This window comes from Bombina bombina, chromosome 1, assembly GCF_027579735.1.
Source record: "Bombina bombina isolate aBomBom1 chromosome 1, aBomBom1.pri, whole genome shotgun sequence".
NCBI classification, from domain to species: domain Eukaryota; kingdom Metazoa; phylum Chordata; class Amphibia; order Anura; family Bombinatoridae; genus Bombina; species Bombina bombina.
In genome coordinates, this window is record NC_069499.1 from 101128424 (window position 1) to 101147063 (window position 18640).

General features: G+C 39.5%; 1 protein-coding gene across 2 annotated transcripts in view; it reads left to right on the forward strand.

The window, feature by feature from the left end:
- Positions 1-347: 347 nt before the first annotated feature.
- PPP4R3A (protein phosphatase 4 regulatory subunit 3A) overlaps positions 348-18640 on the forward strand; it is a 168260-nt gene continuing 149967 nt past the window's right edge. For both annotated transcript variants that reach the window (XM_053697553.1, XM_053697554.1), the window contains exon 1: positions 348-1426. In XM_053697553.1, coding sequence (XP_053553528.1) covers positions 1285-1426 — 142 coding nt within the window. In that variant the 5' untranslated portion in view covers positions 348-1284. The remainder of the gene's footprint in view (positions 1427-18640) is intronic.

Below are 18640 nucleotides of genomic sequence, written 5' to 3' on the forward strand. Positions count from 1 at the left end.
CTTGCAAAGCTGGATAGATTCACTAAAAGTTCACACTTTCCTCCAAGAATATGTTGTTTACAAAACAAACTAGTTTTAGACTGTTAATGAACCATCTCAATAAGATAACATAGGTAATGTTGAACTTTCCATATATACAACATATTTCTTTCTATGTAATATCATTATAGTAACCTTATTTGAGGCTCTAAAGTTACATAGCTCGCCACATAAGAGCCCCAAAAGTTTATTATAAAACTCATAAGAGGGGAGCAGAGAATTCATTAGGGGGCTCAGACAACCGCCTCCCCGGGTGACACTGGGCGACGCTCCAGTTGGGCCACTGACTGAGGGGGAGGGGATGAGAAAACATGGCGGGGCTGTGACTGACACACTGGGCCAGGCTCGGTCAGGAGAGGGCGGAGACACCGGGAACGGCGGCATGTTAGCGGAGATAGTGATCAGCGGCTGGAAATACTAAGCCAAGCTTATTATTTTTTTGTTTACCTCAGCGACCTAAATTGATTGTTACCCCTCATTGTTTTTTTTTTCTGGCCCAGCAGTCGAATCGTTGATCATCCCCGTTATCTGCTTTCGCTCACTGCGAGTATTATTGTTCTTCGTCGGAAAGGCAGCGGCTTTTTACAGCGCCTAACCCCAGCGGGTGCTAGCCCATCATGACGGAGGCTTGCAGTGCCTAGACTTCGACCTTGGACCTGGACATACAGAGGACGTGAGGAGGAAACGGATGGGAAGGTAACTGGTGAGGCGAAGAGGCCTGACCGCTGCTCTGTGGATTCTCCCGGTGGGCATGGCCTAGAAGTAATCTCTACGTAGAGAGAGGATCACTGTCAAGACTGTGACAATATTTACCGCCCCACTGCTGGAGGTTTTTTAGCAGGAAACACCGCGGTCTGGGCCCTGTAGGTGGCAGTGTGGGGAAAATTAGCCCCATTCACCTAAAAACAACACTTTGGCCTTCAAATTGCAGAGTATTGAGGTATCATATAGTAGGAACATTTTGGGGATCGGGGCCTGCGTTTTACGCACAAAGGACACACACAAGCAGCAACGGGTGTCAGGAAAGCTCGTGGATTGGGCCCTGCCAGACGTGGTAAGGGTTTCAAGAAAAACGTTGTATCTGGCTTTGCTCTTCGTGGTCGAATTTTGAGAAAGGGCCTGAGGTCCGGCACTGCGAAGCGGGGTACGGGTGGCAGGAAAGCGCGGGTATCGGGCTCTGCTGAGCGGGTTAGAGTCACCAGGAAAGCCCGGAGCTCGGGCCTCCTGGGGCAGAGAAGAAACACCATGACTGACACTCGGCGGCGGGTGAAGGTCTACACGCTTAATGAGGATCGTCAGTGGGATGATCGAGGCACCGGGCATGTGTCCTCCGGCTATGTGGAAAGGCTGAAGGGCATGTCCCTTCTTGTTAGGGCCGAAAGTGACGGTAAGTGCGGCTACAGGTAGATGTGGCACCTGGGGATACATATAACAATAATAATGTCTGTGACAATGGGCAAAACATTTGTCAAATTTACATCGTTTTAATGCTATAGTTATTGTTATAGAAATATCAAAGTACACTTTTGGCTCCTCAAATCCCTTGCTGGTTCCTGAGTGTGATGACTGATGGCATGTGTTGACTGTGACACAATACTCAAAATGTAATTGTTATGTATTACAAAAAAATATGCAAGTGTGTTTTCTGATATGTATTATTGGCAGATATTCTTTTTAATTCAGAGTATTGTGTTTTTACACTGTCCCCATAGTGGTTACTGCAGGATTCAGATCTTTAACCCTGCAACATGCTACATAACGATTGCTTAATCAGTCAGGAGCTCCTTTTTATCTTTCACTAATTGTCCATAGCAAAGGCGTTAATTCTGTTAAGTAATGTAAATTTTGCTAACAAAAGCCCAGTTTTTTATATAGTTTACAAATGCTTTATTCACTATTTAGATATTGGCGCTTTATTTTTTATATATATATATATATATATATATATATATATATATATATATATATATATATTTATGTTAAAATTACTGTAACCCCTTAGTGACCAGACCATTTTTAGTAGTGTTTGTGTTTAGCTGTAATCTTCCTCTTACTCATTTACTGTACCCACACACATTATATACAGTTTTTCTCGCCATTAAACAGACTTTCTAAATATACCATTATTTTCATCATATATAATTTACTATATTTTTTTTTATATATATGATGAAAACATGAGGAAAAAACACTTTTCTAACTTTGACCCCAAAATCTTACACATCTACAACCACCAAAAAACTCCTATGCTAAATTAGTTTCTAAATTTTGTCCTGAGTTTAGAAATACCCAATGTTTACATAAAGTTATAGGGCAATAAGTACAAGTAGCACTTTGCTATTTCAAAACCATTTTTTTTTCTTCAAAATTAGCCATAGTTACATTGTAACACTGATATCTGTTAGGAATCCCTGAATAACCCTTCACGTGTGTGTGTGTATGTATATGTGTGTGTATATATGTATGTATATATATATATATATATATATATATATATATATATATATATATATATATATATATATTTTAGAAGACAACCCAAAGTATTGATCTAGGCCCATTTTTGGTATATTTCATGCCATCATTTCACCACCAAATACGATCAACTAAAAAAAAAACGCTCACTTTTTTACTAACTTTTTCACAAACTTTAGGTTTCTCACTGAAATGATGAAATTATTTACAAACAGCTTGTGCAATTATGGCACATATGGTTGTAAATGCTTCTCTGAGATCCCCTTTGTTCAGAAATAGCAGACAAATATGGCTTTTTGGTAATTAGAAGGCCGCTAAATGCCGATGCACACCACACATGTGTTATGCCCAGCAGTTAATGGGTTAATTAGGGAGCCTGTAGGGTTAATTTTAGCTTTAGTGTAGTAGACAACCCAAAGTATTGATCTAGGTTCATTTTGGTATATTTCACCGCCAAATGCTATCAAATTAAAAAATTGTTCACTTTTTTTACTAACTTTTTCACAAACTAGGTTACTCACTGAAATTATTTACAAACAGTGTGTGCAATTATTGCACAAATGGTTGTAACTGCTTCTCTGGGTTTACCCGTTATTTAGAAATAGCAGACAAATATGGCTTTGGCGTTGCTTTTTGGTAATTAGAAGGCAGCTAAATGACGCTGCAAACCACACTTGTATTATGCCCAGCAGTTAAGAAGTTAATTTTAGCTTTAGTGTAGAGATCAGCATCCCTCCCCCGCCTCACAATTGTCACTGCCATCTTAAGTACTGGCAGAAAGTCTGCCAGTACTAAAACAAAAAGATATATATATATATATATTTTTTTTTTTTAATTGATTCTGCACTGCTGGGTCCCCCCCCCATACAGCTCTCTAACCCTCCCCCTCTACCTATTTGCCACCATCTTGGGTACTGGCAGCTGTCTGCCAGTACCCAGTTTGCCCCCCCCCCCCCAATGCTTTTTTCTTTATTTCTAAATAAAACATTTCTATAGTGTGGCTGCCCCCCTCAATACCCTATTTCCCTTCCAGATCCCTTGTCCAATATTAAATTCCCCCCTCTTTCTGCATCCTTCACAAATAATATATATTTATTATGCAAATGTGGCGCATGAGCCACCCCCTCACACGCTACCGCGACTGCGCGCACTTACTGGGTACAGGGACAGGAAGTAACCATCGATGGGCCGCCCACCCGTCTCCCAGCAGCAGCTCCCACCACCAACGGTCGGCACCATTGATGGCCGATGCAGAGAGGGCCACAGAGTGGTTCTCTCTGCATTGGATGCTTAAAAAAAGGGTATTGCAGGATGCCTCAATATCGAGGCATCACTGCAATACCCTGAGAGCTGCTGGAAGCGATCACAATCGCTTCCAACACTCAATTAGAAAGAGGACGTACCAGGTACGTCCATTGTCACTGACAATTTTTGCAGCACGTACCTGGTCGTTAAGGGGTTAATATCCCTTTAGAGGGACAGTTTACTCAAGAATTTTATTGTTTAACCCCTTGGTAAAGAAATTGAAAAATGCTGTGGTCACTGTTTGGGACCAGGGCTATTTTTACATTTCTGTGGTGTTTGTGTTCAGCTGTAATTTTCCTCTTACTCATTTACTGTACCCACACATATATACCGTTTTTCTCGCCATTAAATAGACTTTCTAAAGATACCATTATTTTCATCATATCATCTTATAATTTATTATAAAACAAATAAAAAAAAAATCATAACTATCAACTGCCTGAAAGTATGGGCACAAACTACAAAAAAAATATGATGAAAAACCCCCCACAATTTTTCTAACTTTGACCCCCAAAATCTGTTACACATCTACAACCACCAAAAAACACCCATGCAAAATAGTTTCTAAATTTTGTCCTGAGTTTAGAAATACCCAATGTTTACATGTTCTTTGCTTTTTTTGCAAGTGATATGGCAATAAATACAAGTAGCACTTTGCAATTTCCAAACCATTCCCCCCCCCCAAAAAATTTTTTAGCAATAGTTACATTGTAACACTGATATCTGTCAGGAATCCCGGAATAACCCTTCACATGTATATATTTATTTTTAGTAGACAACCCAAAGTATTGATCTAGGCCCATTTTGGTATTTCATGCTACCATTTCACCACCAAATGCGTTTGTAAAAAAAAAATTTTTTTTTTTTTTTTTTTTTTACTTTAGGTTTCTTACTGAAATTATTTACAGTTTTTGTAATTATGGCACAAATGGTTGTAAATGCGTCTCTGGGATCCCTTTGTTCAGAAATAGCAGACATATATGGCTTTGGCGTTGCTTTCTGGTAATTAGAAGGCCGCTAAATGCCGCTGCGCACCACACTTGTATTATGCCCAGCAGTTAAGGGCTTAATTTTAGCTTTAGTGTAGAGATCAGCATCCCACCCCCTGATCCCTCCTTGACCCCCTCAAACAGCTCTTTTCCCTCCCCCACCTCACAATTGTCATCGCCATCTTATATATATATCTATCTATCATGTATAATGCAGTGTTGGATTCCCCCCCCCCCCCCCCCCCCAACTGCTCTCTAACCCTCCCTCCTCTACCTTTTTGCCTGTCATCTTGGGTATTGGCAGCTGTCTGCCAGTACTCGGTTTGCTAAAAAAAAAAGTGTTTTATAAAAAAATTGGCAAAAAAAGGTATTGCATTGATGCCTTAACATTGAGGCTCACTGCAATACTTTGAAAGCGGCTGGTCGCTTCCACCGCTTGAAACCCCTTGAGGACGTACAGAGTACGTCCTTGGTCGTTAACTGACAGTTTTTATAGGACGTACCCTGTATGTCCTTGGTCATTAAGGGGTTAAAAAGATAGCTAATCACTTTATTACTCATTCCCCTGTTTTGCATAACCAAAACAGTTATATAAATATAATTTTTTACCTCTGTGATTACCATGTATCTAAGGCTCTGCAGACCGCCCCTTATTTCGGTTCTTTTGACACATGAATTTTAACCAATCTGTGCTGACTCATAAATAACTCCACGTGAGTGAGGACAGTGTTATCTATATGACGCATGAACTAGCACTGTCTTAACTGTGGACAACTGTCAAAATGCACTGAGATAAGAGGCAGTTTAGAAATTAGTTTGAGTCTAAGTTTAGCTTTCAAAAAAGAATACCAAGAGAACAAAGCAAATTTGATGATAAAAGTATATTGGGAAGTTTAAAATTACATGCCCTATCTAAATCATGAAAGTTTTTAATTTTTTACTTTACTGTCCCTTTAAGTATAGAGTTTGTGGACACATCTGGACAGAGTGGATTTATATCTATCATATTCTAGTAATTAAACCAGAGGAGAATACATACGGAACTATTTTTCAAAAATATTTTATAGTTAGAAGTAAAATGTTATAATTTGTTTAGATATACTTAAAGGGATACTAAACCCAATTTTTTCTTTCATGATTCAGATAGATCATGCGATTTTAAAGGGACATGAAACCCAACGTTTTTCTTTCATGATTCAGATGGAGAATACAATTTTAAAGTTGTTTAACATTTTATTCTCTATCTGAATCATGAAATAAGAATGTTGGGTTTCATGACCCTTTTAAGCAACTTTCTAATTTACTCCTATTTTTTCTTCATTCTCTTGCTATCTTACTTTAAAAAGCAGTAATGTAAAGCTTAGAAACCAGCCCATTTTAGGTTCAGCACCCTGGATAGTGCTTGCTTATTGGTTGCTACCTTTAGCAAACCAATAAGCAAAGATAACAAAAATAGGCCGGCTCCTAATCTTTATATTCCTGTTTTTTTTAAATAAAGATAACCAGAGAACAAATACAAAATGATAATAGGAGTAAATTAGAAAGTTGCTTAAAATTGCATGCTTTATCTGGGTTTAGTATCCCTTTAAGAGCATCTTCTAATTACTTTAGATATTTATATTTTATTGAAGTGCTCACTGCTCCACTATATGTGTGGGGAAAATAGTGGATTTCAGAAGCCATGGTTCCGGAAAAAAAAAATAGAGCAGTCTCAAAATATACATTTTTGGTTCAATAGTAATGATGCTAATAATAATATAGTGATATCCAAGAAATGTGGAAACAGCACACCTTTTCTTTTTCCAGTGGGGCACGGAGTGACAGACTTGCCAAGTCTCCTCAGTATCCAAAATAATTAAAAAAAAAACTCCAGCCTCCAAAATCAATAAAAGACCTTTATTTCTTTACATATAGGGTCCCAGCAACATATACAACGTTTCAAGCCTGCTATAGGCTCTTAGTCATGTACACTTTAATTATACAGGTTCCTGCCTTTTATACCTGCACCTGTTGTCAATTCTATTGCATCAAAATTTATTTTTTTGTATTTTTCAAATGGAATAGGTGACATCTGTATAAAAAATTTAAAACATAAAAACCCATATATACAATTAAAGGAGCATGAAAATGACCAACCAGAATAATTCACAGCATTAGGGTCATATTTTCATGCTCCTCTTAATTGTATATATGGGTTTTTATGTTTTTAATTTTTTTATACAGATGTCACTTACCTATTCCATTTAAAAAATAAAAAAAAATAAATTTTGATGCAATATGATTTGCATCCACAAGATGCCGCTGTTGCAACAGTTGTGTTTTCATGGAATGGGTTAATGGACAACGGGTGCAGGTATAAAAGGCAGGAACCTGTATAATTAAAGTGTACATGACACTGTGTGCAATTTTGTTTTATTTTACCAAATATATATATATATATATATATATATATATATATATATATATATATATATATATATATATATATATATATATTTGTCCAAACATAATGTACATCTCACAGGCATGGGACACTATTTTATTTTGTATAAAATATATACAACTTCTTACTAGTAAGTAACTAATGTTCCATATACTGTATTCCTTTGTGTAGGCTTTGTGCTTTTTGTATTGGCACTGTGAATTATGTTGCTACCTTTTGTATATAGTTGATACTAAATGTGTAGTTTGCCAGCACACGAATGAGATTGATACATAAACAATAGCAAGTTTACAAAGTGTTTTTTTTGTTTGTTTGTTTTTTATTATTTCAAGTCTCTTAAAGGGGCATTCACTAGATATTTCTTTGCATACATGTTTTGTAGGATATATATATATTAAAGCCCAAAGTTTACAGGGTGTTGTCCTTATTAGAGAATTAGTTCATACATCAAAAAACATAAACTGGATATATAAATAGATCAGCATGTACGGCTAGCAGTGCAGCTAAATATAATTTATTTTATTTTGACAATTGATAGCATAAAAAATCTAAGAAAATGTTTAGAAAAGTTATAAATATTTTTTAATGTCATGTTGAGAACTGGGCTTGAGGCTCAGATCCTCTTCTTTCATTATTAAAATACAATCAAATGAACTCAGTCCTGATCTGAATGGCACCTTATGGTTGTGCTAGCTTTAAATGTACTGACTGCCACAGACTTTCCTTGGTACACCTGTGCTCTGGCTGTTTCAGTGGCCTTTACCCAGGGTTGAACGCTACTTTTTTTCAGTGCATGAAGGAACCCAGCCTATCCTGCCCTCCCAGCAGTTAGACAGCAATCTCGTCACGGATGGTCCCTCAGTACACCTGCTGCTTTTGATTGAGCTAGCTGGGGTACAGTCACACACTGTTGGCTGATCAGTCAGTCACAGGAAGCACTGCATTTTGAACTGGGGTGTTAAAAAAGTAATATTCCTCTTTAGTCAGTGAGCCATAGCACTACCTATCCGGACAGGAAAACTGTCTTTAGAACCCACCGGAGCGAAAAGACAATAGTGAGCGTTACAAAGCTCGCCGCATCTGTACTGTTCACTGCCACTGACTCTAAATGAGAAGCCTGGTAACGGTTGCCACCTGCGATCACGTGCGCTATGACTCGCGCCATGTGCAGATCGCAGAACTGTTATTGGGTGAAATGTCACGTGACTTAAGGACGGTAACTATGACCTAATAGGAAGTAGTTTTCTTTTTTTAAAACTCCAGGCCGGGTACAATGTGGGATAGACTTCCCACTGTGCTGCTTTCTCAGTCTTCAATGATAGCTTTGTGTTCTGACTCTTACGGCCACAAAAAAGCCTGCGCGCATGCTAGGGGTGTGCATCTTCACTGGTCTCACGATTCGATTACGATTTATCCTGTCTCCGATTTGATTCTGCAATGCATCACGATTACTGCCCATGATTTTTTTTTTTTTTAAATAATATTTTTATTGAGGTAAAATTTGGCATACAAACAAGATATGTAAGACATTCCACAAGTGCACTGCCCATGATTTTCATGAACTTGTTCTATTCCATATTTGTGTGTGTGTATACACACACACACACACACACACACACACACACACACACACACACACACACACACACACGTAATCTTTCAAACAACTGTGAAAGATGGGACATCGCTAATAAACATAATAGAATATGCACAGAAAGAAATGTATCTGTAGATTTATTTTAAAAAGGAAAGTGTAAATGCACAGTGAGAAATAATGAGTCTGGAGTTCCAGAGTAGCTCTGTCTCCCTAACTACAGCTGCATGTTCAAGGGAGTCTGTCTCCGGGTTTTACACCAGCTGCACCACATCAGGACTTTGTGTGCACACTGTGCAGATATCTAACACGGAGAGCACTCTCAACAGACCTCGCCTCTCGCACACAAATGTTCTGGTCAGGAATTTTTATGACACCTAATGCCGACAGCAGCCTATTAGATATAGTATTATGGGTTGCTATTAGATATAGTAAGTCAAGTTTTACAAAAGGCACACAATTGCCTCTCATATGTTGAAAATAAAGTATAAATTGTGCGACTTTTGTAAAACTTGACTTACTATATCGAATAGCAACCTATAAATGCTCGTTTGGGCTAGGGATATGACAGAGAGCAAACATGCAGCAGAGACCGCAACAGTAAACAGTGAATCGATAATACAAGAAAAGATTCACTGTTTACATCAGGCTGCTGTCAGCATTAGCGTAATAAAAATTCCTGACCAGAACATTTGTGTGTGAGAGGGGGGAGGTCTGTTTAGAGTGCTCACCGTGTCAGATATCTGCGCAGTGTGCACACAAAGTCCTAATGTGATGCAGCTGGTGTTAAAACCCGGAGACAGACTCCCTTATGTTGGCTTCTCTGAATATACTGCTCTGTGAGAGAGGCAGGGTCATGTGACGTTGCGCAATGACGTCACTGACCCCTGAATCGATTCAGGTCTGCACTTGCATTGATGCAGCATCGTTAACGGCTGCATCACTGAATCGATTATTTTCAGCAGCCCTAGCGCATTCTCAATAGCCCCTGCCCATCTGACCTTGCCGCAGCCACAAGTAAACTAGTGGAGATCAAGTGGCAGTAGATAAGGGACAATTGGGGAAAGAAAACTGAGTCGCCAGACACAATTTTTAAGGCATGGGTGGCACCCAGGCGCCCGGGATAATCAAGCACTGCCATACAGGGTTGTTGTGTTTTTTTTGTACTAATGTTTAGTTTTGCTTATTTTTTAAATAACATTGTGCTGATTTTCAGACTCCTAACCAAGCCCCAAAGTTTTAGAAGTAGACTGTTGTCTACCTACTCCCAGCTTGCTCCTGTTTGTGTAAAGGGTGTTTTCATATACAGGGGGAGGGGGGGAGTGTCTGCTCTTTCTGCTTTCCAGCCCATTTCAGTGGCTGTCCCCTCCACCCCTTTTCAACAGTGCTAAACTGGTAGCTTCTAAGTTAAGTTTTTTTTTAAAAGGTTTCATACTGTAATTTTAGATCAGTATCTATGCATATTATTCCTTATATTAGTGTCTATTACATGCAGTTATATGAAAATTATTTCATTTGTTTTGCTCTCTTGGTATTCTTTGTTGAAAAGGATACCTAGGTACGCTCAGGAGCTGCTGATTGGTGGCTGCACATATATCTTGTTATTGGCTCGCTCAATGTGTTCAGCTATCTCCCAGTAGTGCATTGCTGCTTCAACAAATTATACCAAGAACGTTTCAAATTATAGAATAGAAGTAAATTGCAAAGTTGTTTAAAATTGTATTCTCTATAAACCATGAAAGAGAATTTTTAGGTTTCCTATCCCTTTAAGATTTTTAAAATGTACAATTGAAAGGTAGACAAAAGTTGAGAAATTTTGAAAAAAAAAAATTACGTTTGGCATCTCCGGCCATCAGAACATGCATGTGATAAGGATGCTCGATTTCTCTGGTGCATGGATTACTAGCCTGTGCTGTTTGTTGCATGCACTGTAAAGCTTCTTACAAAATGAGAAGCATTTTAACAAAAAGGTCAATATTATTAAAATGTTTCTAGTTAAAGGACCAGTAAATACAGTATATTTGATAAAACAATGCGATAGAACTTAGTCTGAACTTAAAGGGAGTAGTAGATTTTTGATAAATTTCAGTTATGTCTATTTCCACTCCCCTGTATCATGTGACAGCCATCAGCCAATCGCAAAAGCATATACGATATACTGTGAATTCTTGCACATGCTTAATAGGAGCTCGTGACCCAACATGTAAATTTAAAAGGTCTGTACACTTTGTTAATGGAGGTAAATTTAAAAGTTGTTTAAAATTGCATGCTCTGTCTGAATCATAAAAGATTCATTTTGACTTGAGCATCTTTTTAAATTTGACATGCACAATTTTTATTATCAAGAGGCAAAACTCATATTTGAAATTAGGCCAGCTAGTTTAGGGAATGTTCTGCTTGCATACCATATACATATTAGCACATGTATGTATATATTTACAAAATATGTGCACTAAGACCGACTAACTGTAATTTCTGTAGAAGAAAGTCAAGGGTGCTATTGCACTTAAAGTGATGGTAAACTTTAAATAATCAAATGCCATAAATGTAATCTTTGCCATTTTAAATCTTTCTGTAAAAGGGTTAAATTAGTGCATATAGTAATGCTTCTATTACAATGTTATGACAATACCAGTGAACATCCCATAAACATCTGTGTCAGTTGACAATCTTGAAGTCCAGCCCCTTTAAAGCCCATAGAAAGTCTATGTAGAGAGTGGATGTGACTGCTCTATACATCACAGCCCAGCCAAAAGAGGAAATGAAGGGGGGCGGAGGAACAGACAATACCAATTAGGATTATAAACCTTTTATTTTAAAATATATATACACTTAAAAAAAATAATTATGTGGTTTTACTTGCAAGCTAATATGTTTTATTGCAACAGTCTGAAATGTACCATCACTTTAACATTCCTGCTTTTTCAAATTAAGATACCAAGAGAACAAATACACATTGCTAATAGGAGTAATAGTGCTTGACAAATGTGTTTACAAATTAGGAGCCAGTAAGAAAATTTAGGAGCCAGGCATATTCTTAGGAGCCAGACCGTTGGATTTGTATATAGACATATGGACAATAACCCAAAAAGTTAGGAGCCAGGGGTAAAATTCTAGGAGCCAGTGGCTACCAGGCTCCTGGGTTTGTCGAGCCCTGGGAGTAAATAAGAAAGATGCTTAAATGGACAGTATACACTCATTTTCATATAACTGCATGTTATAGACACTACTATAAAGAATAAGATGCACAGATACTGACATAAAAATTCAGTATAAAACTGTTTAGAAACTTACTTAGAAGCTGTCATTTTGGCTCTGTTGAAAAGGTAGCTGGAAAGCCCATTGCAAGTGGCAAATAAGAAACTCCCCCTTCTTTTGCATATGAAAAGACCCTTTACACAAACAGGAGCAAGCTGGAGAAGGTAGCTGACGGTATTCACATAAAACTTTGGGGCTTGGTTAGGAGTCTGAAAATCAGACCAATGTTATTTAAAAATAAGCAAAACTATATAAACTATAATATACTATTTAAAAAAAAAAAAACTTTATGGGCTATATAAATAGATCATATACAAAACATTTATGCAAAGAAAAAATGTGTATAATGTCCCTTTTTAAAATTGCATGCTCTATCTGAATCATGAAATAATTTTTTGGGTTTACTATCCCTTTTTAATGTAAAGTTTTTCCCTAGGCTTTTGTGATATAAAGAACCACTCAATGCAGTAGGATTACACAATTAACAAGTACTGTACATAATAAAAAGACAAAGCAATAGCACTTACTCAATTTCAAATACACCCTATTTTTTTTTTTTTTTTTTCTGACAAATGTATTTTTCTCTTGTTAAGTGTATCCAGTCCACGGATCATCCATTACTTATGGGATATTCTCCTTCCCAACAGGAAGTTGCAAGAGGATCACCCACAGCAGAGCTGCTATATAGCTCCTCCCCTCACTGCCATATCCAGTCATTCTCTTGCAACTCTCAACTAAGATGGAGGTCGTAAGAGGACTGTGGTGTTTTATACTTAGTTTATTTCTTCAATCAAAAGTTTATTTTTAAATGGTACCGGAGTGTACTGTTTATCTCAGGCAGTATTTGGAAGAAGAATCTGCCTGCGTTTTCTATGATCTTAGCAGAAGTAACTAAGACCCTTTGCTGTTCTCACATATTCTGAGGAGTGAGGTAACTTCAGAGGGGGAATAGCGTGCAGGTTTTCCTGCAATAAGGTATGTGCAGTTAAAATATTTTTCTAGGGATGGAATTTGCTAGAAAATGCTGCTGATACCGAAGTAATGTAAGTAAAGCCTTAAATGCATTGATAGCGACTGGTATCAGGCTTATTAATAGAGATACATACTCTTATAAAAGTGTATTTTAAAACGTTTGCTGGCATGTTTAATTGTTTTTTATATATGTTTGGTGATAAAACTTATTGGGGCCTAGTTTTTTCCACATGGCTGGCTTGAATTTTGCCTACAAACAGTTCCTGGAGGAACTGACATCCAGCTTCTTCCTGCATGTTCCAGGACTGAAGGGCTCAAAAGGCTTCAAAAGTCGTATTGAGGGAGGTAAAAAGCCACAGTAGAGCTGTGGCAGTTGTGACTGTTTAAAAAATGTTTTTGTCTTTTATTATTCCATTTTGGGTATTAAGGGGTTAATCATCCATTTGCAAGTGGGTGCAATGCTCTGCTAACTTGTTACATACACTGTAAAAATTTTGTTAGTGTAACTGCCTTTTTTCACTGTTATTTCAAATTTGGACAAAATTTGTGTTTCTCAAAGGTGCAGTAACGTTTTTTATATTGCTTGTAAACTTGTTTTAAAGTGTTTTCCAAGCTTGCTAGTCTCATTGCTAGTCTGTTTAAACATGTCTGATACAGTGGAACCTACTTGTTCATTATGTTTGAAAGCCATGGTGGAGCCCCATAGGAGAATGTGTACTAAATGTATTGATTTCACCTTAAACAGTAAAGATCAGTCTTTATCTATAAAAGAATTATCACCAGAGGGTTCTGTCGAGGGGGAAGTTATGCCGACTAACTCTCCCCACGTGTCAGACCCTTCGCCTCCCGCTCAGGGGACGCACGCTAATATGGCGCCAATTACATCAGGGACGCCCATAGCGATTACCTTGCAGGACATGGCTGCAATCATGAATAATACCCTGTCAGAGGTATTATCTAGATTGCCTGAATTAAGAGGCAAGCGCGATAGCTCTGGGGTTAGGAGAGATACAGAGCGCGCAAATGCTGTAAGAGCCATGTCTGATACTGCGTCACAGTATGCAGAACATGAGGACGGTGAGCTTCATTCTGTGGGTGACATCTCTGACTCGGGGAAACCTGATTCAGAGATTTCTAATTTTAAATTTAAGCTTGAGAACCTCCGTGTATTGCTTGGGGATGTATTAGCTTCTCTGAATGACTGTAACACAGTTGCAATTCCAGAGAAATTGTGTAGGCTGGATAGATACTATGCGGTGCCGGTGTGTACTGACGTTTTTCCTATACCTAAAAGGCTTACAGAAATTATTAGCAAGGATTGGGATAGACCTGGTGTGTCCTTTTCCCCACCTCCTATATTTAGAAAAATGTTTCCAATAGACGCCACTACACAGGACTTATGGCAGACGGTCCCTAAGGTGGAGGGAGCAGTTTCTACTTTAGCAAAGCGTACCACTATCCCGGTTGAGGACAGTTGTCCTTTTTAAGATCCAATGGATAAAAAATCCATTGGAGGAAATTATTGACAAGCTTAGAACGCTTAAGCTAGCTAACTCATTTGTTTCTGATGCCATTGTTCATTTGACTAAACTAACGGCTAAGAATTCCGGATTCGCTATCCAGACGCGTAGGGCGCTATGGCTTAAATCCTGGTCAGCTGACGTGACTTCAAAGTCTAAGTTACTCAACATTCCTTTCAAGGGGCAGACCTTATTCGGGCCTGGCTTGAAAGAAATTATTGCTGACATTACTGGAGACAAGGGTCATACCCTTCCTCGGGACAGGGCCAAATCAAAGGCCAAACAGTCTAATTTTCGTGCCTTTCGAAATTTCAAGGCAGGAGCAGCATCAACTTCCTCCGCTTTAAAACAAGAGGGAACTGTTGCTCATTCCAGACAGGCCTGGAAACCTAACCAGTCCTGGAACAAGGGCAAGCAGGCCAGAAAACCTGCTGCTGCCCCCAAGACAGCATGAAGGAACGGCCTCCTATCCGGAAACGGATCTAGTGGGGGGCAGACTTTCTCTCTTCGCCCAGGCGTGGGCAAGAGATGTTCAGGATCCCTGGGCGTTGGAGATCATATCTCAGGGATATCTTCTGGACTTCAAAGCTTTTCCTCCACAAGGGAAATTTCATCTTTCAAGGTTATCAACAAACCAGATAAAGAAAGAGGCATTCCTAAGCTGTGTGCAAGACCTCCTAGTAATGGGAGTGATCCATCCAGTTCCGCGGACGGAACAGGGACAGGGGTTTTATTCAAATCTGTTTGTGGTTCCCAAGAAAGAGGGAACCTTCAGACCAATCTTGGATCTAAAGATCTTAAACAAATTCCTCAGAGTTCCATCATTCAAAATGGAAACTATTCGGACCATCCTACCCCTATTCGGACCATCCTACCCATGATCCAAGAGGGTCAGTACATGACCACAGTGGACTTAAAGGATGCCTACCTTCACATACCGATTCACAAAGATCATCATCGGTTCCTAAGGTTTGCCTTTCTAGACGGGCATTACCAATTTGTAGCTCTTCCCTTCGGGTTGGCTACAGCCCCGAGAATCTTTACAAAGGTTCTGGGCTCACTTCTGGCGGTTCTAAGACTGCGAGGCATAGCGGTGGCTCCGTATCTAGACGACATCCTGATACAGGCGTCAAGCTTTCAAATTGCCAAGTCTCATACAGAGATAGTTCTGGCATTTCTGAGGTCACATGGGTGGAAAGTGAACGTGGAAAAGAGTTTTCTATCCCCACTCACAAGAGTCACCTTCCTAGGGATTCTTATAGATTCTGTAGAGATGAAAATTTACCTGACGGAGTCCAGGTTATCAAAACTTCTAAATGTTTGCCGTGTCCTTCATTCCATTCCACGTCCGTCAGTGGCTCAGTGCATGGAAGTAATCGGCTTAATGGTAGCGGCAATGGACATAGTGCCATTTGCGCACCTGCATCTCAGACCGCTGCAATTATGCATGCTAAGTCAGTGGAATGGGGATTACTCAGATTTGTCCTCTACTAAATCTGGATCAAGAGACCAGAGATTCTCTTCTCTGGGGGCTATCTCGGGTCCATCTGTCCAAGGGTATGACCTTTCGCAGGCCAGATTGGATGATTGTAACAACAGATGCCAGCCTTCTAGGTTGGGGCGCAGTCTGGAACTCCCTGAAGGCTCAGGGATTGTGGACTCAGGAGGAGAAACTCCTCCCAATATATATTCTGGAGTTAAGAGCAATATTCAATGCTCTTCTAGCTTGGCCTCAGTTAGCAACCCTGAGGTTCATCAGATTTCAGTCGGACAACATCACGACTGTGGCTTACATCAACCATCAAGGGGGAACCAGGAGTTCCCTAGCGATGTTAGAAGTCTCAAAGATAATTCGCTGGGCAGAGTCTCACTCTTGCCATCTGTCAGCGATCTACATCCCAGGCGTAGAGAACTGGGAGGCGGATTTTCTAAGTCGTCAGACTTTTCATCCGGGGGAGTGGGAACTCCATCCGGAGGTGTTTGCTCAACTGATCCATCGTTGGGGCAAACCAGAACTGGATCTCATGGCGTCTTGCCAGAACGCCAAGCTTCCTTATTATGGATCCAGGTCCAGGGACCCAGGAGCGACGCTGATAGATGCTCTAGCAGCTCCTTGGTTCTTCAACCTGGCTTGTGTTTCCACCGTTTCCTCTGCTCCTTCTACTGATTGCCAAAATCAAGCAGGAGAGAGCATCGGTTATTCTGATAGCGCCTGCGTGGCCACGCAGGACCTGGTATGCAGACCTAGTGGACATGTCATCCTTTCCACCATGGACTCTGCCTCTGAGGCAGGACCTTCTAATACAAGGTCCTTTCAATCATCCAAATCTAATTTCTCTGAGACTGACTGCATGGAGATTGAACGCTTGATTCTATCAAGGCGTGGCTTCTCAGAGTCAGTCATTGATATCTTAATACAGGCACGAAAGCCTGTCACCAGGAAAATCTACCATAAGATATGGCGTAAATATCTTCATTGGTGTGAATCCAAGAATTACTCATGGAGTAAGGTTAGGATTCCTAGGATATTGTCCTTTCTCCAAGAGGGTTTGGACAAAGGATTATCAGCTAGTTCTTTAAAAGGACAGATTTCTGCTCTGTCTATTCTTTTGCACAAGCGTCTGGCAGAGGTTCCAGACGTCCAGGCATTTTGTCAGGCTTTGGTTAGAATTAAGCCTGTGTTTAAAACTGTTGCTCACCCGTGGAGCTTAAACTTGGTTCTTAAAGTTCTTCAAGGAGTTCCGTTTGAACCCCTTCATTCCATTGATATTAAACTTTTATCTTGGAAAGTTCTGTTTTTGATGGCTATTTCTTCAGCTCGAAGAGTCTCTGAGCTATCTGCCTTACAATGTGATTCTCCTTATCTGATTTTTCATGCAGATAAGGTAGTTCTGCGTACCAAACCTGGGTTTTTACCTAAGGTGGTTTCTAACAGGAATATCAATCAAGAGATTGTTGTTCCATCATTGTGTCTTAATCCTTCTTCAAAGAAGGAACGTCTTACATAATCTGGACGTAGTCCGTGCCTTGAAGTTTTACTTACAAGCTACTAAAGATTTTCGCCAAACATCTTCCCTGTTTGTCGTTTACTCTGGACAGAGGAGAGGTCAAAAAGCTTTGGCAACCTCTCTTTCCTTTTGGCTTCGGAGCATAATACGCTTAGCCTATGAGACTGCTGGACAGCAGCCCCTTGAAAGGATTACAGCTCATTCTACTAGAGCTGTGGCTTCCACCTGGGCCTTTAAAAATGAGGCCTCTGTTGAACAGATTTGCAAGGCTGCGACTTGGTCTTCGCTTTATACCTATTAAAAATTTTACTAATTTGATACTTTTGCTTCTTCAGAGTCTGTTTTGGGGAGAAAGGTTCTTCCGTTTAATCCTGCCTTGTCCCTCCCATCATCCGTGTACTTTAGCATTGGTATTGGTATCCCATAAGTAATGGATGATCCATGGACTGGATACACTTAAGAGAAAACATAATTTATGCTTACCTGATAAATTTATTTCTCTTGTAGTGTATCCAGTCCACGGCCCGCCCTGTCCTTTTTAAGGCAGGTCTAAATTTTAATTAAACTACAGTCACCACTGCACCCTATGGTTTTCTCCTTTCTCGTCTTGTTTCGGTCGAATGACTGGATATGGCAGTGAGGGGAGGAGCTATATAGCAGCTCTGCTGTGGGTGATCCTCTTGCAACTTCCTGTTGGGAAGGAAAATATCCCACAAGAAATGGATGATCCGTGGACTGGATACACTACAAGAGAAATAAATTTATCAGGTAAGCATAAATTATGTTTTTCTCCCATTTTCCAGCCCCCAGTATCATGTGACAGAGCCAATCACAAACTGGTATGCATATACCATGTGAGCTTGTGGACATGCTCAGTAGGGTCCTGTTCCTCAAAAAGTGTGAATATAAAAAGATTGATCAAAATTTGATAATGGAAGTAAATTGAAAAGTGTCTTAAAACTGCATGCTCTATCTAAATCCATAAAATTTTATTTTGACTTGAATGTCCCTTTAAGACATTTGTTACTTCATTATAG